At 38.2% G+C, this 21,770-nt stretch overlaps 1 protein-coding gene across 2 annotated transcripts; it reads left to right on the top strand.

Moving 5' to 3' along the window:
- The first annotated feature begins 3,141 nt into the window (after window positions 1–3,141).
- On the top strand, window positions 3,142–20,089 carry LOC114365913 (multiple inositol polyphosphate phosphatase 1). Of its 2 annotated transcripts, none has more exons than XM_028322636.1 (10): window positions 3,142–3,328; window positions 6,321–6,494; window positions 12,354–12,499; window positions 14,289–14,465; window positions 15,097–15,216; window positions 15,291–15,389; window positions 16,328–16,456; window positions 16,931–17,081; window positions 18,111–18,309; window positions 19,653–20,089. In XM_028322636.1, exons 2-10 carry the CDS (start codon window positions 6,323–6,325, stop codon window positions 19,894–19,896), a joined length of 1,437 nt encoding a protein of 478 aa, XP_028178437.1. In that variant the 5' UTR covers window positions 3,142–3,328; window positions 6,321–6,322; the 3' UTR covers window positions 19,897–20,089. The 2 variants fall into 2 exon arrangements, with proteins under 2 accessions (XP_028178437.1, XP_028178434.1); XM_028322633.1 differs by lacking the exon at window positions 3,142–3,328 and adding an exon at window positions 3,702–3,790.
- The last annotated feature ends 1,681 nt before the right edge of the window (window positions 20,090–21,770 follow it).

Here is a 21,770-nt window from a genome sequence, read left to right as displayed (position 1 = left end):
ATTGCAAACAAACACCTTGTTAGATCATCTTTGCAAATAAAACTTGGCAGAGAATGGAAATGAGAGAAATCTGGTCAAGTCACTCAAGTGGCACAACAAATCGTATTAACCTGTAAACCAGTTATTATGATTATGTAATCTGAAAACACGCTCGCTTAGAATACCTACTATGTAACTTAGGTAGGTAGGTACTTACTTAAAGGCAAAATAAGCGATTCCCAAATTAAAAGACCGCTAAAAACTTTTATTTTAAAATTAGTTTGTGTCTTGTCGAGACATATGAATTTTCGTACAATACCTACCTTACAAACCAAAAACCAATCTACTATTACGCACTAGATATGGGTCCTACTCGTACTTATCAACAATGAACTTGCTAAATGATACAAGTACAACCTTATGAGTCACGAAGTTTTGTAACCGCTATTGTCAAGGCTATTGTTTCGGAGTAATGACTTAAGTAATGCACAAAGATGCTGTACGAAGCTGCCATGTTCCATGGCGTCCTACTTTCTAAGGCCCAGTTTTTTGATTCATAGTTAAAATAACAAATTGTTAAATTTTGTTACTAATGGTTAAATATTAACAAAATGTTAACTAATAGTTAAAAAATGTACTAAAAGTCAAGGTAACCATTGTTCGAAAAACATTTTTTTCTGATATTTAACCACTTGTCATTTGACATCTGTCAAATTTGACTATTGGTTATTTTAACTACGAATCAAAAAACCGGGCCTAAGCCCGAGCTTTAGATTACATAGGGCCACGTGGTCTCTGCTCGTAGTACCTTATCAACGATTGTCCACAGAGAGCTATCTACACTCATATGCTAGCTATCTCCTAGTTATTAATAGCTGTGTACTGTGGGGTACTGCTTTTTGCAGCTTAAAGGCGTTACAAACCCGATTCAGTCTCAATACAGTTGCATAATTATCATTATCACTGCCAATTTAAGTAATTAATATCGATGCAATTTTTCAGGGAATTTTATCAGGAAGGGTATAACCTACCTACAAACAAACTTTTAAAGGAGCTCGTCTCTCGATTAATCTCGAGATCTTAAAAACAAATGCTATAAGTACTCCTCTGAACACCTACTATATCTATTAGGTATAAATACTCAAAGTGTAAAAAATCACATTTTTACTACCATAAATCTTTACTTGCAGTGAACGGCCAGTTTAAACTACTTTTCGTCACAGTGTTTTGACCGACGCGAGTTTACAGCATTTTGATAAGCATAAAAAAATATTAAACTTTTACTTAGTTACTTAAATGGTTTAGTAAAGAATGTAAAAAAATACATACTTTGCATACGAATGTGATCATGATGTCATCCAGTCATCTTAAGAATACATTATTAATATTAATTGAAGCATTGGGTGCAACAAGGGCGTATCTCGTAAAATAGAGTTTCGAGAAAATTGACGATGAAAGTTTCAATGTCTTATATTTTTTTAATGTTTATAATTTGACTTACACTTACTTTATTAATTGTTAGTCCCATGATTTAACAATAAGATTAAGGTATTATAACTATTTTAAAGCAATCGGAAACATCTTAAAATGCGATTTTTTTTACTTGTGTTATCCGCCCTTGTTGCACCAAACTGGTAAACAGATAGGGCGTTAGTTAAATTATTATTTTTTATGGAAAATAAATAACAATTTGAATACTTTTTTTTATTAATTTTAATTAAAATGTAAGTCAAACATGTGTATTTATTACAATCACCGTTAAAATATTAAACTTTCTTAACATTTTTTCCGACTTTCGTGTTTTAATCAGATTTATCAAAATATTCACTAGACTGAAGGGAATCTTCCGAATCAGCTGCAACTGGCCTGGAAGGTCCAGCCTGATCGTCCAGGCCTGCATGGAAGGTCAGGACCAGTTTCAACCACTCATTTGGCTCACTTTTAGCTAGGTCCACGGACCAAGTCACCAGATTGAGTTTTTAAATATTTTCTTCTTTTTTAAACTGGTTGCCGCAGTTTCCAGAGCTAAAAAGGTGAACCTTCAATATTTTTGTTAATATAATAAAACAATAAAATCAACACAAATCTACTCTAGAATCTTAGAGTGAGTCCATTTGCCGGAGGAATAAATAATTGAAAATTCAGTCTGGCGACTTGATCCGTGGACCAATCTAAAAGGGGGCCAAGTCACTGGAAGACTCAAAATTAGTCTACAGTAATTTTTTACATTAATAAGTTTTTAAAAACTGCATACAGGTTGAATTTAAATGCACTTTTATTACTGTGTGCAACAAGGGCGTAGCGCCACTTGTGACATAAATTATTCTCACGCCATCAGGGAGCGTCTGATCGAAACCAGTTTTTGGGATGTTAAACTAGATGGTACAGTGCATGTTTTGATATAATAACATCAAAACGGACTTTCGGTACCGAACGCCCTTGTTGCTCCCAATGCTTCAATTATGTTATGTCGGTCGTAATTTCCTTCACAAATACTTGATAACAATAGATGTTGGTATGTAAAAACTTAGTAAGTAGTTACTTTATACATTTTATGTATTAAACCTATGTTTCTAATAATAAATTAATGTTATTTTATGGTTAAGTGGTATGTAGACTTTAACATTAACGTCATTTTATATGACTTATTCTGCAATAAATAAATAAGCAGCTGAACAAACACAACGACGGAGAAAATGCATAAGTAAGTAATAAAAAAAAATTAAACCACATTTCAGTGTGATTCATATAATAGTAACTTAGTGAGCAATGTGCATTATTCGTCGTTGTTAATCAAGAAAATTTGAATCAAAGCTTTCTAACTTTGATGTAAATAAAACTCTACTAAACACTCTACTCTACCAAAAACTTTGGCTAACCAACCATAGATGGTAGCCAGCCAGCCCAGCATATTCTCAAATATTTTCGGTGTGATTTATTAGATGTCTAAATTAGATAGTTGTAGTATCTTGACGAACTGGTTGGTCATCCGCCACACCGTCTACCTATTACTTGAATGCAGCGTCATAGTACCGTAACACTATTAGCATTCATTCACCAGTGGTTCCCGAGCGTTTTTAGGTTACTTTAGCGATGCCTTGGCGTTTGTGAGTATCGAGTACCTACGCGGTGACAACACCATTACACCACAGTAGAGCCGCAAAGGCCCGGAGTCCGCGAACCTCAGTCAGTGCCTCCGACAACGCGCGCGAGTGACGCCGTATTTCCCGCGCATTCCAACTACGACCATAGACTAAACGGATATAGTCTATCCCGAATCTTCCTGCGTAAAGGTAATTTTCGGCCAGTATTTTGAGTTTTTGTGTCCGAAGTTTGCAGTTACAAAAAAGTGTGTGAAAAAATTTTCTGCAACGCTTTTGTTATTGTTTGCAAGTTACCTGGCCGGCTTATTCGCTTTGGCCTAATAATGGTTTTATTGAATCACAATCTACAGTGCATGTTGTGCGTAAAAGTGCATAGTGAAGCGTATTAATGTATTAAATTGTAATTACATTTCACAATAAACATTATTTGCAGTTTACATTTTTACAAAACAACGCGCTCTACAATGTCTATTTGTTCTATGAGATTCTAGTCGACATTCCGTTACTTTTTTTCGTTAGATGGGAACTTGATGGGGCACCACAGCCAGTCGGCCGATGTAAAAACTACAGTCTCTATTAGTGGCATAGCATGTTCGATTCATGCGGTATTTTCTTGTAAGTAGGTAGACTCACACACTAACACAGTAGCTACACTTTTTTAAAGCATGCGAAATGTATGTTGTTCATCTGTTCAAATAACAAAGTAGGTAAGTACAATCGTTATGACTAAATAAAATTATGCAAGTCTGTTAAATGTCCTACATGAGTACTTCGTAAATAAAATGACTAAGAGAAAAATTTTAAGTCTACCAAAACAGGAAAATTAACTAGGTACTTAGGTGTGATGCAGATTTTGCGGTGAGGATTCTTCATTTTAAAGTTGTTTACTCGCATTTCCTTACTTATGTTAGTACCTCATAGATACTTTTAACTCATGCTTATAGCAAAGAATGCTACGTAAAAAAGTTATGTGCAACTTAAAAAGACATTTATTATTATCAACAAAACTTTCAAACGATCTGCTCTACTATGCTCTCTTGGGAATGAAGAGGAGATGACTCCGCTAATCCTTAAATTCACTTAAAACGACCTAACTTTTCGGAAAATGAGATTTTTGTTGTTAGTAGGTAATTTATAAATCCTAATAAAATAGTAGAGAGGTAGGCATATTTTCTTGTTATAAAACCATATTTCAAAACTAACTTTAACAAAAATGAACAACGAGATTTCCCCTAGAAAATTGCAGAGTGACAAGAGTTACATTATTGTATTAATTTAATTGATACCTATTTCGAGTCACTGTGTAGCGACCCATCCTTCAATGCAATTAGTGAGTCAATTAACAGATTCTGGAGTCAGAGAGACTTAAATAAGGCTAACTAACAATACTGCAACCAATAATGACCGCAGCTATAATATTTTTAGCGGGAAATTATACGTCCATCCTATTACTGTTATCTTTTTAAAATAATTTACCGAATTTTTCCCTTTAAAACTTGTATTTATTTTATTAATAGACTCGTTTAACCCCTCGTAGCAAATTAAATTATGTTTGTATTACGAATGAGTTCACCACAATAATCCAACGGTGGGATTCGAACCCGCGATCCTCAGATCTTGATTTGTTCTAAATCCTAATATTATGATTTCTCAAATAGGTGCTTATACAAAATGTTAAGATAATGCTATTTCATTTATTAAATACAATTCCGGCGTCTTTAAACTGAAAATATTTACATAACTTTTAACACCTTTATCATTGGTCAATAAAAAGATAATTTCGCTCTTGTTATTGCAAATTTTAGATGCGAGACCATTGTTTATGCTCTACTAAACAACATACGGGCCTAGAATCCAACAATGGAGCATTTTCTAGACAGCTAGAGCCCAGCCTATAATCAATTCAGAATCCACTGAGATACGACTTCTTGCGAGTGAATGAGCACATCGTTGTCTCTATAAATCTTTATTACGACTCAAAGATTTTACAACTTTGAATGTAAAATACGCTAATATTGTCATGCTTACAAGTAATTATATAAATGACAGTTATGTCTCTAAAATTACAATTTTAAATTAAAGTCACTCGTCTGTCTGTAGAGTAGGTACTTACTAGTACGATTTTCTTCAATTGATGAGAGTGTTTCAAGAGGAAAGTGTAGTAGATTGATTCTAGTTAGCTATTTAAATTTAATACGAACCAGATTGATTCGAAATTTGAAAATAATATCGTTAAAGCTAGAAAAGGAATAACCGATTTTAAATGGCGGATGTGCCTACACAGTTAATGAGTCCACACACCCTGAAAACGACGTTCGAACGTTCCCGATCCCGATATTTGTAACATTCAGTTATGTGCTATATTTATTGACATATGTACCATCGCTTTTATTACAAATTCAAAATGACGCACCTTCCAATTGCTATTGGCAAATTATTATTTTTAGAAATAATTAACGTTACACATCGTGCTGTCTTTCCCGAAAACTATAATCCGGGCCTCTTTAAGGCGAGAGTGAATAAGTACTTACAGGGCAGATATGTACCATCCTAGACTGCATCCCACTTAACATCAGGTGCGATTGTGGTCAAATACCTGCCTTGTTATGCATAAAAAATAAAAATAAAGTATTAATATTAGTTCGGTTTCCTTATTAATATTTAGACTTAAACAACTGTCAGGAACTATGATTTGGAAACTCATATTATGGAAACGAAAATATTTAGTCAGATTAGAAGATGTTACGACTGCAAACGATGCGTAAACGAATAAAGTTTCAAAACACTTGCGGAAGTTACGGCCGTTTATGAAAACATTTCTTTCATAAAAATTATGCGAGGCAAAGTTTGAATAAATGGACAAATCTTACTTTGTACGTCATTAACGTGTTATCATCATTGCAATCTTCTTACTAGCTCCAATTAAGTACTTATTAACTGACTAATTATCCAGAATTCTCTATTACTGAACCCACCTCTGTCAACCCTGTACTGGATCAGGATATAACCTTGACCACGATTCAGTCAATCGTCAAACAACATTTCATAGATTGAGCTCCAGTTTGTGTATGCTCAGGCAGGATACTGATACTCAGGAGTCGCAGTACGGGATCGACAGAGGTGGTCCAGTAATGTAGCTGTCAGTCGCCCAAGCAGCGATGGAACTTCCCAAGAATAAGCGCTTTAAGATAGCGTTAAAACACTAAACTTATTCTTAATGATGCTTTTTCTTCACAGACATGGGTTGGTCCCTTCCAGCGCTTCTTGCGCTCGCGACCCTCGGGTCAGCGCAGCTGCAGGAGACCTGCCTCTCCGTCGAAGAGGACCCGTACCTCCTCTTCGGCACCAAGACTGCTTACATCTTCGCCAACCGAGGCCTCCCTAACAACAATAGGGCCCATGAAGTCCCTGGTAAGTTTACAAGTTATAGAATAAGTTAAGCACCATAAAACGAATAAGTTCCTACATTTTACGTTTGCTTGATTATAATAAGTTAGTTCAGATCTCAGATAACATTATACGTTCAGAATCAGATAAGTAGAGCCACGAAGCAACGCTTTGTAGAGTTAGTTCGTTAAATTTAAAATTCAGTTCAATAAAGCCTTCTATCTTCTGTTTTGTGGTCAGATTTAAGCGATCATGAAGCTGTCTGTAACCCTGGTATAGATTTAAAAAAAGAGATAAGCAATTTGCATTGCACGAATTACTCATGCTAATAGCGTCCCGTTAGCCCCTCGTGTTAAGCTAAATAAGCTTGTGTTAAGAGTGGGCTCACCATAATCGTCGAGCGGCGGTGGGATTTGAACCCGCGTTCCTCGGATCTCGAGTCGGCCACTCCGACCCCTTCAGCGTTCGACTATCGTGGCATTCGTGGCTATTAGAATGCCAAAACGTACCGCAACTTTTTGGGCAAGTTGGTATAAGTTTAGCTTAGCAACTGCTATAGGAATTTGCGATTCTTATCTAGACCCCGAAGCCTAATTTTACAACATAGCATAGCTGTTGAAAATTCAGTGGGAAGTAAAATATTGCGGAATTTTTTTACCGACGTAGGTAGAGCAATTTCGCGCTAAATTATTTCCTCATCCTGAGTAAGGAATATTGTCTACGTTCCAGTTTCAAGTTCAGTTGATGGTAGATCGGTACACCCACATTATTAAGTCTGCTTAAATTAATGTGACCGTCATCCGTAAAAATGTTCCTAAAATAATAAACCCCATATGGCGCCAAAACGTTCATTAAAGAGTCTGACCATCAACATTTTAATTTACTTTTATGCAATCGCCTAATTCGGGCAAAAAGCTAAATTATTCGTAATGATTATTAAAGTTAATTGCCACGACATTGAACTAGACAATGAAACAATTTAATTTAATGATTGCATAAACACTAAGCAGTGGTCATTCCACTCAGGATATGGCAACAAGAAATGGATTAGTATTATTTTTTAATGAGATGGATGAGCTAAAAGTTTTTCATGACGGCACATATAAGCTATAAACTGTGCCATTTTGAGAAAAAAATATTTTTAATGCAAAATGTTGCCAATACCTTGAAAAAGTTACCAGATCTCATGATGTTGAGCTAAGTTTCTAACTTCACTTGCCTTAACTTCACAAACTCTACACCATAGTCAAAATATGTGGCATAGCCGTTTTGCTATCGTCACATGGTGTAAGGTGAAAATTTTAATCACCATACTAATGTATGGTGAATATGGTGTTTAAATTTTTCACTAATAAATTTTTACCTAATGTTAATTTCAATAAAATCTTGTAGTTAAGAATCCGCCAAAGAACTGCGTTACGTCCTGTGTTTTTAACTCTGGTGGTGTACTTGGTGGGTCTTATTCCTGAAGATATAGAGTCGATTATTGTAAAAAGTACCTATGCATCAACTTTTGATGCCAGCCAACCGTAAATGCCCTAGGTATTTCAGATACGCTATAACTAGGTATTATTACTTTCATTGTGCTGAATGAAAAGAGGTTGAACACCCATAGAATAGATGTTGGGGACCGTGACGCACTATGGCATAAAATACAGAATAATTTAACGTTCATTGTCGCCGGAAAATATTTGCTGTGAAATATTGATTGTCTGTTTTGTATTATTGTCTTTGACATTATACGAGTACTTACGTAACTATCGGACAAGAAAATAACTTCTTTCGAAAAGTTACCACTCGAGCACAAAAAACATCTACTCGTAGCTCGGGGCTCTACAATCTACAATGTAGATCACAAGAAAAAGTAATAATACTTCACTTAAAATAATTCTGACCATTCTTAATTTATTTATCAAGATGCTTTATTACAAGTAGTAGTACGTAGTACTTATTATTATTCTGTGGTAGTAGGTACTAGCGACTGTACTCAAATATTCTGGCCTAAGTACGTCAAAAGGAAACAAAACACGACGCGAAACAAATGACAAATATGCACAAGCAGAAAGCAAAGGTCACTCAAATCGGACAATAGGTCAAAGGGATCTCATTAGGAGAGGTCACGGGTTGATGGTCTGTCAATAAACGTGATCCAACAACCTCGACTTATAATGGCACCTAAATAAACTGTCCCGCTTTTGTACGAAGTTGGATAGATTGCTATCTTTACGGAATCGGTGTTTTTTGCTCAAGAATAGCAGTGGACGTCGTGTCCTAATTCCTATGGCTGAAATGATGATGATGATAGGGATAGATGGATTGTAAGTCCATCAAGTATGGTGAATTTAATGGTAGGCTTACCTTACCTATCCTTGCAAACTTTTCTGAAGAAATCTTTCTAGAGAGGTACTTATCTAACCTAAACCAAATCTCAAGATCTTAAAAGATTAGATAAATAAATATTTTCGCAGTTTTCACAAAAGATATTCATAAAACTATGAGCTAAGCCCTTATACCTACCTACTACTAATATTATAGGTAAATGCGAATGTTTGTGTGGATGTTTGTTACTCTTTCACGCAAAAACTACTGAACGGATTTTGTTGAAACTTTACAGTATTATTTTTTATAACCCAGATTAACATAGGTATAGGCTATAATTTATGACGATATGTGACAAACGAAATTTCACGCGGGTGTAGCCGCGGGCAAAAGCTAGTATCAATATAAGACGTAGAGTAGAAGTCCTAAGTTGTATGGCATGGCAGAACCATCAAAATCATGAGGGTTTCAAAACCATGAACGTCTTACTTACCCTGCATTTGTATGCAGCTATGTTTCTCCATAAATTATACGATGCGCATAAGAACAGCTCGCGCAATTTTTTAACCGACTTGAACAAAAGGAGGAGGTTCTCAATTCGGTTGGTATGTTTTTCTTATACATTACAAGGACGTTGATAGAGCATTATGACGCACTTACGCCTCATTAGCTTTAAGAGCTATAATTAAACCACTGCAGTTCTCTGCGACCCATATTGCATTTTCGCCTGAGTTGACTCCCTCGCATGCAGGGTCAGATAAGGCACTTTACACCGATACGCCTTCATAGGTGCACCTTGAACTTGGAGTAATTAATCATAATTCAAGGCGATTAGTTACTGAATTTTAAACATATTTTTTCTTTGCCTATAAAATTAAGTAATTGCATAAAAACTGCTGCTAGAAAGCCTTGCAGTTTTAAAACCTTAGTTTTACACAAATTGGTTTCTCTATGTAATTTTAGTCTTATAGCTAGAGATTTCTATAACTTGAGAATCCTTTTCCGAAAACTTTTTGTACCTTTTTGCATTTTAAAAGCGAATGACGACCACTGAAGAAGATTCTTATCGTGTCGACAACAAACCTACACAGCGTCAGCCCAAAACTCCTCCACAAGAATGGCGTTGTCAGTATAGCCTTCATTAAATCATCCTGTGTGCAGTTTGACGACTACGATAATTACCGAGGTGCTTAATCTATGATTTAGAAACTTTTTGGCGATTTTTGATAATTATTTATTTATTTATTGCATATCCAATAATTAGTTCGTCTAATTATTGTCTTCGCCAGTCGCCTCGACTCTACCACTGTGGTGGTGATAGAGTCCGTAGTGGAGTAGTGGTCGCACCACTAATGAACAAAATAAATTAGGTATACATATTTAGGAAGCTCAACAATTATAACAAGGTCAAATAAATGAAAGCCCCATTTAGTCGACGAACATAATCATCAGCAAAACTCAAAGGTAACAAATGGCCATACAATTCCCATTTCCCATACACTGATTGGTCTATTTTTCATGTCCAATCTGCCTTCTGGGTAACAAAACGCCGAAGACCAATCGATGGGCGTCCAATTAACACTAATAAATGACCCCGGATCAATGATATTAAAGAACTATAGATATGTTACGTTCATAGAAATTACGATTTGAATCCGTGCCGAGCTATTCCAAATCGCACACATTGACAAATGTAACTGATAAGTGAAACAAAAGATACGAAATAGCACGCAAATGAAAGAGATAGCTATAGTTTTAACGATTCTGCACTAACTAATCTATGTCCGTAGCGCACGCATCCTTATCGCTCTAACGTCAAAACAAGATCGCTTTCTCTTTCTTAACTTGAACATGGCGCATGGCGTCTTGATTGTTTGCATAAATAATTGAAAACATAAATACTAAATAATTTTGCATAATCACATGTGGTAAGAGATCCCTTGTATTTTGTTTACTTTAGAGTCATAATTGGTACACTTTCGAAACACACACGATGGCATTTTTTATTTATTTTGGTAAGAACAGGAACTTACGGTGTGGTACGCACGCGATTGCGCACGACGCAGGCCACTCGAAGACTAAACACAAGACGTCCCAATTGGGACGTATTTGAGTATTCACAGCGCGAGCGCTTATAACATATCTGCTTTTGTTTTTATATAATATCATTGCCCCGGAGTCGGTTGATTCATCGTTTATCGCATCATGGCTATTTTTATGGGATTTGTGGGACGGAAGGAACATTATGGACGGAGGTTGGGTCTGGGCGCTATAAATAATGCCGCGACTTGGGCTGGATTTTGTTATGGGATCTTCCTGAGTTAGGGCTGTCAGATTGCTGTTAAACTATTACGATGAAAATTTATGAGTATTTAACAGCAGTCTAGTTGGACCAGAGCAGAGGAATCGACGGAAAAAAGGTTTCTAGAATCTTTCCTCTTTCTTCTGTGAGGTCAAAACCGACCTCGACTTCTTAAAGAAACAAAAGAATCCCATCTCAATTATATCCTAGATATTTGATTAAGACTAAACTTAAAAAATACGCAGGTAAGGTTCTGCAAAATATTTCAACCTTACTCGACCTTCTCACTTAAGTAGGTACCTTACTCTACTTACTTTGTGTCCTGACTTATAGAAAGAGGGAGACATAATCATTGGAAATAAATTAAAGACTAGAAAGAGTTTTACTGAAGTAAACATTAACTACAATTATTTCTATTACTTAGTTAATCAATAAGAGGCAACCCTGCTGATTACACCAGGTTATTATGGGAGTCTGATGCGCAAGCGCAAGTACACAAACTGGCACGACACACGGACACCGTGTGATACACAACAATGGTAATAAATATATAATTAGCCGCCATTACACATGCGAGCAGTTCAGCGGAATATCGAGACGGATTTATAGGAAAATTTAATTTTATTGTTTGTGCACGTGGGAAATTATTACCCACTTAAAAACGATGCTGTAGAAATGTTTCGTTCGCTTACTTATTAACTTTTTTCCCAACTGCAGAGCTGTTTCTTTGTGAACCTGAGAACATTCAATGAGATGTTCGTTTCATATGTAGTTAAAAATGTATCACTTGACACAGTAGCGGCGTAAGGGGGGGGCGGTGGGGGCGGTCCGCCCCGGGTGCCAAGCATCAGGGGGTGACACAAGTCGCGCAGATTAGTACTCACTGGCATATCTGCATGGCAAATCTGCGGTCTATGTCATGATACGGGGGGGTGGGGGGTGTGAATGTCTTTCAATCTTCGAATCGGTAGGTAACCCCAAAATCCTGGGGGGTACCAGGGGGTGCCATAGGACTTGTGACGGGGGGGGGGGGGGTACCAACCCATGCTACGCCGCCACTGACTCACTGACTTGACAATTGATTATGGTAGTCTAGTTGTGGGTACCTATGTCTAGTCTTGATCAATTGAAAGCAGTACGTAGTAGGCACCTAGGTAAGTATGTCTAGTCTTGATCAAATATCCTACATTTTCTATGTCCATTTTTTCAGCGGCAGTTGTCTCAAAACTTCTTGTTTCTTACCACAATTTCTCCTTCTCCAGGATGCCAGCCGGTCGCGTTCTGGATGATGCAGCGGCATGGCTCCCACAACCCGGAGGCCGACGAGATCGAAAGGCTGCAGAACCTGACCGACCTCAAGAACAACATCATTAGCAACTACAGGAATAGCAACTTCAGGAACACCAATGTAAGCATTGCATTGTTAACCGCCTCTGTGGTCTAGTGGTAAGGCCACCTGCTTCAGACGCAGAGGTCCCGGGTTCGATTCCCAGTGGGGGCAGATTTTTCTGTTCGGTTTGGTTGGTGGTAGGGCTTGTTCTAAGTCCGCCTGGCTAGCTACCACCATCTTACCTAAGTCTGTCGCCATAACAACAATGTTAACAGCATTGTTGTTTTCCGGCAGTTAGAGGTAAGATAGCCAGTTCCTCCGTGGTTGAGGATTCCGGGTGAAGCTCGCTTCCACCTTCGGCCTGATCGTCACTTACCATCAGGTGAGATACAGGCCAAGAGCTTCCTAGTTGTGGATAAAAAAAAATTGTAATCACAAAACTGTCGCTCTGTTCCAATTCTTCTCTATCAAGTTTGCAAATGTTAGCTAACATGTAGGACACTAGGTAATTTGTCATCGTTGATCACCCATACAACTCATCATAGATTGATCAATGAATAGAAAATGACTACTTTAGTAGGTAGGTTAGGTTGATAAAATGCGCGTTCCAGCGGCCAATAAGAGTGTGGAGGCTTGATGTTAGCATTCTACAGGGTGTCCCAGAATGGGTGAATCAAACTGCTAGGGGAGGTAGCTCTACTAATGTAGTTACTATCCCTAAAAAATATGAAAAAAATAAAGCGCATGACACTTTTTTTTTTAAGGGAAAATAAATCAGCTTTGCCTAAGTATCTGGCTATAATTGCTGCGTTTGGAGTTTATTTGTACTTTTTTCTTACTAATATTAATTGTACATGATCGCTTCGGATAACTGTAAACAAACTTTTGAAAATAATGACTAGATTTCGAGTTTGGAGCACTTTATTTAAAAAAATCCGAACTCAAATTTTTTTTTCATATTTTTTAGGGATAGTAAAGCCTGACCAGGAACATAAAAACCCTCGCCATGTTGCGGAAAACTAATGGTACTAATTTCTTTTAATGGCAACAGTAACTGAAAACTTCATTGATATGTCACCTTGCATGTCAGTCTATTGCTGTCAAAGTGTAAACAAACTTTATTTTAAATGTGCGCAGTTGGTTTTATGAATTAAATTGCTAAAATATTTTTATAGTCGTGAAAGAAAAGTGGTTCACAATGTGTTAAAGTATTTGTCGAAGAGAAATACTAAGGGTTCGGACAATATTTTCATTGAATAATGTTTCCGACAAAGGTTGTCAAATTGACTGACATGTTTATCGTATAGTACAGTCCACTATGAAAATTAGCTGTGGTTTGTTTCAACTACATATTTTAAAAATTTTGTCACTTTCTAAGTGTTGAATTTTATGGGATTGGGAAAGAAGTACCGAGTTTGAAGCGTTCATGAGCAGACATTGCAGTTGAATATTCAAGTTCTGAATTTGATTAATGATGAATAATAAAATAAATCTACTAGCTCGATTGATGGTTTCATTTAATTTATTTAAATCAGGTTACCTATAATAATATTATTTCGTTAATTTATGAAAATATCAAATTAGCCCGTAATCCTGAATCCTGATACATAAAGTTAGCCTATTAATTTAACACAGGTACGACTGTACTCAGTGTTGCACTATCAAATGCAATTGAGGCGCCTCTATGCCAGGGTTTTTATGTTCCTGGTCAGGCTATACATTAGTAGGTACAGGTACCTCCCCTAGCAGTTTGATTCACCCATTCTGGGACACCCTGTATATTACCTAAGTAATTGAGTTGAGGATTGCATTTGTAATTACGAGGAGGCTGTTGATGTAAGCATACTATAATTAAATAATTTCACAGAATCGCATTTGCGTGTCCGACGTCAAGATACTGGAGCACTGGCAGTACAACCCTCGCCACAACCTGAGCTTCGCCGGGGATCTGACGAGTGACGGTTACCTCAGCGCTCAGCAACTGGCACAAGCGTTTAAGCGCAAGTACCCTGAGCTATTTACTGACAACAGGCATAATTACCTGGTAGGTATTTTACTTTTAACGAATAAACTTTCTAGTATTGTGAATTACAACTTGATCGAGAGCTTTTACCAATTACCAAAACCTACAATGCAACAGGGTACCTGCCTTCTTCTTATTCGTTACGCTCATGGCAGAGCGGTCGTGGTCACGTTAAGGCGTTGTTCGCATCGGTTGTAGAGGCGGATACAACTCTCCGCAAGATCTCCCGCCATCTCTCTCTATCGGCAGACTGTCTGGTGCAGTCACATACGCCGTCTCCCACTGCTGATTTAACTTGGTCGGTCCAGCGCATTGGTGACCTGCCACGCGATCGGATCCCTTCGACTTTTCCTTGGACGACCAGCCTAGTGGACTGCTATTTTAACTCACCCACTCTGAGCCTACACAACTAGAATATCAAAAAACATAACCCTTCTTCTGGCGCAGCCGGGTGATCTTAAAAAACTTTATCCTAGCTCTACCATTATCATCATCATTAATACAGCTTATGGCAGTCCATAGGTCGTAAGCCAAAGAGCATTTCAAAGCAGGATCTCCTTCTTTTTTCATCCAATCACAGCTATCTTCAGGTGGTTCGTTTTATCTCCCATAACCGTGATTTATTTTGTTTATATTCATGGTCTTGTTTCAGTTTAAATACGTAAAAGAGAGTCGGCTCAGCACCACATTCCGTGCTTTCTCCGAGGGCATCTTCAAGACCATGATCGACAGCGATGACCTCCCAAAGGAAAATGATGAGAAACTTCTAAGGGTACGTCGATTTTCGATGAAAAAGATAGTTTACAAAGTCAAAACATTCCATGATTTTGTTCTGATTTGTTTCAGCCGTACAAATTCTGCAACGCTTGGACAAAAAGTACGGAAGAAAATCCTGATTCGCCCTCACAGAGAACTATCTTCGAATCCAAATATGAATACAAACAAGTGAGTACCTATAATAAAGTAAAGCAATATAAATTCCCTATTATGTAAGGGATTTTAAGGCAATCCCTTGAATACATCCTTAAATCCATCCATCCAATCCTTACCATACGGGGAAACGTCTCAAATAAAGCTAGACCTACCACCACTTCGAGACATTTTTGCATTAGGTCCAGTGTAGCGGTATGCCTATCGTTTTCTTAGACCCTGCAATCTGCAATAGAAACGTATTATAAGAATAAATTTATTACTGTATAAAAAAAACTTAGCCTAAACACGTACAAGTTTGGTTTCAGCCTAAGTACTATTCAGCCGTCAAACTCCCTAAGTACTTAACTAAGTAGTTACTCATTTTTTCGATCGCTTGATTGCTATCTTTGTTGCCGCAACTCATTTTTCTTCTGCTATGACAATCACCTATAGCCTACACCAGGGATGGCGAACCAATGGCACGCGTGCCATTGATGGCACGCGCCACAATATTTAGGGCACGCCCACCTATCACAAAATTCACTATAAAATAATGTGTTTTATATTAAGGCTATCGTATTTGCCCTCATCAGTTAGTGCCACTGTTGAGTAAGGTCCTGTCACTCGCCAGTGGCACCACTTGTACTTGTACTATACCCCTCATTGATAGCACGTCTAAGACTTTATCAAACATTTTTTTTTCGGAAAAGTGGCACGTTGATCCATAAAGGTTCGCCATCCCTGGCCTACACTCTCCCTTGCACTCATGCACATCGCGTTCGCCCAGTCCGTACCCTGAGCGTCGATGTGACGTCACGGCAGCCAGTTGCGCAGTTAACTCGACCACCCGGTCGAGTTAGTATCGCTAATTTTTCCCCAAATGTAACATGAAACAATTTAATTACATCAAAATGTATTGAAAAATCAACCAAAAAGTAATGAAATTAAAATATCAAAATGAATGCAAACAGATGGTAACAAACGTGTCCCTACGACTGGGCTTCAACTACGACGTGGATGCGGCCGTAGTCCGCGGCATATATCTGATGTGCCGCTACAATAAGGCCTGGGATGTCACACAGATCTCACCTTGGTGCGCTGTAAGTATCTAAATTATGTATTTTTTCTTTCTTAGTTAATTTTCCTGACTTGTCTTGACTAGAAAAGCTATTCATTTTGGGTCCTACAAGGGACGTCATTAAGTCTCAATCTCTACTTATTAAAAAAAGTTGCATTGCATTGTATGTTCAGTTGACAGCATCTTATACAAGACATGTACTTCTTTATGTTGTAAAATAACCCCTATGCAATGTCAATTACATAATATGCTACAGTGTTTAGCTCGAAGTGCTGTCGTCAGTAGGTCTGTAAAAGTAACTTGGCGACGAAGCTAATGTGGAATTGAAGTCGAAGTTACCACACTGGTAACGTCCTGGATGTGATCTTGAAGAATGCGTTTTTGGTATTACAAGTCCATAAATTACTTTTTCCAGTAGGAATGTAACCATGCAATCTTCTTGACTTACCCTGAGACGATTTAAATTTATGGTAATTTCGTCCCTTAATTTTACCAGGCATTCACCCGCGAAGACCTAAGACGCCTGGAATACGCGGAGGACCTTGAGACCTACTACAAGTATGGATACGGCAACGATCTGAACAAGAAGGTCGGATGCGCATACGTTAAGGACATGATGAGCTTCTTCTCTAAGCACGTGGAGAATGGTGAGTGAAAATATTACCTCCCTTATTTACAGGGTGGAAAAAAATCATGATTTTTTTGATTTTATTGATTTATTATTGCAATCATTGCCTTAGTTTTTCATGCGGAAAACATGTTTATTTAGGTACAACTGAGGTATAATACTGGGAACAAGCCAAAAAAAGTAAATTATGTAAGATGGTATGTCATATTTTTACTGAAACAAGAAAAAACTTTCGTCAAAAACAGCTCGTCTTAAGTGGTGTCCGTTTCCATTACAAAAACATGAATATCTTAATACAATTAACTATAAATTTTTTTTTTCGCAAAAAGAAAATTTATGGAAAAATATTTTTTTACCAAATTTTCATACAAAACGGCTATTTCACACTTGAACACCTAAATCAACATTGTTTTCGAACATTATAGTTGATTAATATGCACTTCCAGTGTTGCATTAATTCCATTTTCGGATATTGATTTAAATCAGTGATTTTTATAAAAAAAATCATGCAATAAAAATCGTGATTTAAATCATGATTTAAATCATGCAACCCTGCTTATTTACACACACTATTATTATACACTTTTGTATGAATGTATTATAGCATAATGTTGGTTGGGGAAAATATCAGTTCAGTACTTACAAACTTACAAGGCGATCGAGTTTACTGCGCATCTGGCAGCCATTACGTCACGGCACGGACGGGGCGAACGTGAAGACGTGTGCGGTTGAGTGCGAGGAGAGTCGCGTTCCAGCGAGGTGCGCTTAGCTGGATCGGATTGTAGTAGTATTTGCCAGTGTAGCGGTTTTAGATTTTCAAGAATAATTCTTCCACTGTGGCAATTTATCTGTAACAATGACTATCATGACACATACTCGTAATAATAGCGCAACAGCTTCGCTGTCGGACTGCCCATTCAAGGGTTGGTAGTTCGATCTTCGTCAACCGCTGAAGTACTATCCTACCCACTCCCAACACTATCATATAACTAAGTATTCTGGTGTCAACGGGAATCTAATACAGCAATCTTTAAAATATCCCTTCCAGAAATGCCCCAACAGCCTCAAGTCATGGTGCATTTGACGGAAGCCCCAGCCATACTACTAGCACTAGGGGCCATGGCGACCCATCAAGACACTGTACCACTGACTGGGGACAACTACCACAGCGCCGCCATACAAGCTCGCAAGTGGGCCAGCTCGAAGATGGCGCCTTTTAACGCCAACCTGGCCGCTGTTCTGTACAAGTAAGTCCCTAGCTTGAGCCATTAGACGGCCAGCCTTATTCCAGTGTAATGCTACTAGACAGCCAGCCATATTTCTGGCGCTCACGGGGTCAAATAGGTACCACAGCGCCGCCAGACAAGCGCGCAAGTGGGCCAGTTCTAAGATGGCGCCTTTTAACGCCAACCTGGCCGCTGTTCTATACAAGTGAGTCCCTAGCTTGAGCCATTAGACGGCCAGCCTTATTCCAGTGTAATGCTACTAGACAGCCAGCCATATTTCTGGCGCTCACGGGGTCAAAAAAGTACCACAGCGCCGCCAGACAAGCGCGCAAGTGGGCCAGCTTTAAGACGGCGCCTTTTAACGCCAACCTGGCCGCCGTTCTATACAAGTGAGTCCCTAGCTTGAGCCATTAGACGGCCAGCCTTATTCCAGTGTAATGCTACTAGACAGCCAGCCATATTTCTGGCGCTCACGGGGTCAAAAAAGTACCACAGCGGCGCCATCCAGGCGCGAAAATGGGCCAGCTCTACCATGGCGTCTTTTAACGCCAACCTGGCCGCAGTTCTATACAAGTAAGTGCCTAGCTTGGGCCATTAGACGGCCTGCCTTATTCCTGTGTAATGCTACTAGATGGCCGGCCATATTTCTGGCGCTCACGGGGTCAAATAGGTACCACAGCGCCGCCATCCAGGCGCGAAAATGGGCCAGCTCTACCATGGCGTCTTTTAACGCCAACCTGGCCGCGCTGTTCTATACAAGTAAAATTGAATTAGATAGACATATTTTTAGCAGTCCATTCTACTCTACTGGAGCTGCACTTTCTCTCTTCCTATGGATGGATATCTACTACCTTATGAAGAAATCACAGCGGTGCACGGTAAAACCAAAACTGGTTTTTGTGACATCGTCAATGCTGGTCATTATTAATGTTTGGAAATACTATGTAACTTGTTTTAAACAAAATAAATAAATAAATAATATGCGAATCTCTACATCCTTCTGGCCAGCGTGAGGAGTGTAGATTCAAATCTTCCATTTGCATCTGGAAAGCAGTCCTTCGTGGAGTCACCGAAGATATGGAATACAACCAAATCTCATAGCGATGTTTAGCTTCCAGCGATACCTGGGGTTGTAGATCTGCCAGCAATCTTTGTTTTCAGACATTTATCGGGCAGTCTTTCTGAAAGTCCATGTTTTCTTCTGTCGGAGAGAAATGAGAACCAATGGCTCTGTAACTCAGTGGTAACAGTAAGAAGCTGTATCGTCCGAAATATCTGTGATTTCAAATAGAGGCACCTAGATATCTCAGAATCAATCTCTTACTTGTAATTATAGGCACTATAGAATGTATTTTTTTCCTCAGATGCACCCTGAACGGTAACTTCCAAATCAACGACCAGTACCAAGTGCTCCTTCTGGAGAACGAGAGGCCGATATCGCTGGACTGGTGTCGCGTAGGGCTCTGCGAGTGGTCCCAAGTCGTCAGCAAGTTGGGCGAAGTCGCCAACGCCTGCGACTTAGAAGCGTGCAACGGGGCAACTGCGATCGGGCAATTTGTAGCGATTACCGTGGCTTTGGTCTTCTTTGCTGTTCGGTCGCTGGTTTAAAAGGAAATCAATTGGAGACTTGGTAATGTTGAGTTCCAAAATAACAAATTCGGTTTTGCTTGCTGCAGTGTCGCTAATTTAGCTTTATGGGCCAGTTTACTAGAACAGAAAACCTGAAATGCTTGGAATTCTTCGCAAGAAAAAAATACCGACCGAATTGAGAACCTCCTTTTGTTGAAGTCGGTTAAAATTGTCATAGTAACTTACAAATAGAAAGTGCGAATCTGTAAATTAACTAAAAAAATGTGTCGGGTTTTATTTTGGACCAGTGAAATCCAAAAATACTTAATGTTTTTAGAGGTTTAGCCCAAGCAAGTTTAAGAGAGTTCCCATAAGTAGTTTCAATACAATAGGTACCTATCTTGATTTAAAACCAAATTGATGTATATTCAATTCATATTAATTAGTTAAACTAAATACTTCATTATTATGCCATAGTATTCATGATGTTATAAATTTCTCATTACATGAACTTATGTAGTCGACTTATCGTCAATTCCACCATATTTAGATAAAATATTGTAATTATTTAATTATAAAGTATTTTGTCATTATAGGTAAGTAATTTGTGATAGTTGTAGTTTAAAAAATCTGACGATCGACTTATGAAATTCCATTTCATAAACAGGTATGACATCATACATTAATTATTAACTACTTATTATAAATGTTGTTGTGAGACTATTAATTTTAACGTTTAATCATGTTTTGTTATACTTTTATGTACTTAGCTACTTATTAGCAAAATATACTAAGCTGTAGGTACGAATAATAAAACATAGCGCTACTTATTATTTATGATGCAAAGCTTGTATAAATGTGGTTTAGACAAGAAACCTGCGGGGTTAGGTACTACGAAAAACGTTATCCGAAGTTTCGAATGTTGCTATCCCTCTCACGCAAAGCGATATGCCAGCGCGAGCGACGGTGACAGATAGACCCGAAACTACGTAAACCACGTTTCGGAGTAGTCCCCCTGTTTCTTTTTAAATAATGATAATATTTCAATGTTTCAATAAATAATAGTACTTTCCTAGTCCATCAAAAAGCCAATGTTTCGAGGACCTTACCGCTTAAGCGCCCACCAATGAGGATCATTTCGATTTTTAGCTGTGAATGCAGATTTATAGGGCTAAGAAATCCTTAATACACAGTGCAAAAATTTTTGTTCTACGACAAAAATTGACGAAGTTATGGCCAAATTACTAAAAAAGTTCACTGACCGCCCGGCGCGGGAACGATGACGTCATTATATCCGATCCGAACGCTGCCGGCGTACTGCGTGGATAGAAAATATTTTTTTCTAGCCAAATTATTAGTTTTAGAGAAAAACTTGTAATGACATTTATTCATCAGAATAAAGTAAGCTATCGATAAGTAATTTTTAAAAATGGAAATTGTGAAAAATAACGCAAAAAATCCATATGCTCATAAGATTCAATCGCACGCAAAGACGCGATTGGGGTCTCCGCGGTGGTATATTTGGCGATTTATTCAAATAAAGTGTACATAAGTGTTGTTAGAGTCATATCTTCTTCCAAGTAAAATATAAAAATGTAAAAATGCCTCCCCCCAGGCCAGAAGCTAGGTAAGGCTTGCCCCTACCCCCAGGCCATAAGCATAAGCTGGATATGACTCCCCTTCGGCCAGAAGCTGGGTATGACACCCCCCCATGCCAGAAATGCCAGAAACTGGGTATGACTTGACCCCCCCCCCTTTTTTTCTAAAACTGATAGTTTAGCCGGAAAAAAATATTTTCCATCCCATTAGTACGCCGGCTGCGCTCGATTCGGATATAATGACGTCACGCGGCCTTGCGTACGTTGACTTTTAGCGGCAAAAACGGCCTATGTTTATTACTTAATATCTTCGTA

This window comes from Ostrinia furnacalis, unplaced genomic scaffold (genome assembly GCF_004193835.3).
Source record: "Ostrinia furnacalis isolate ACB-3 unplaced genomic scaffold, ASM419383v2 OfSCF0465, whole genome shotgun sequence".
Taxonomy (NCBI): domain Eukaryota; kingdom Metazoa; phylum Arthropoda; class Insecta; order Lepidoptera; family Crambidae; genus Ostrinia; species Ostrinia furnacalis.
The sequence above is the reverse complement of the archived record's forward strand: the minus strand, read 5'-3'. Positions and strand labels throughout refer to the sequence as shown.

Bases quoted from the DNA above. Each gene is read 5' to 3' on its own strand.
- LOC114365913 (XM_028322633.1), top strand. From the start codon at position 3,760: ATGTTGTTCATCTGTTCAAATAACAAAGTAG. The intron at 3,791-6,320 runs GTAAGTACAATC...TTTTCTTCACAG, and splicing joins CTGTTCAAATAACAAAGTAG to ACATGGGTTGGTCCCTTCCA. The intron at 16,457-16,930 runs GTAAGTATCTAA...TAATTTTACCAG, and splicing joins AGATCTCACCTTGGTGCGCT to GCATTCACCCGCGAAGACCT.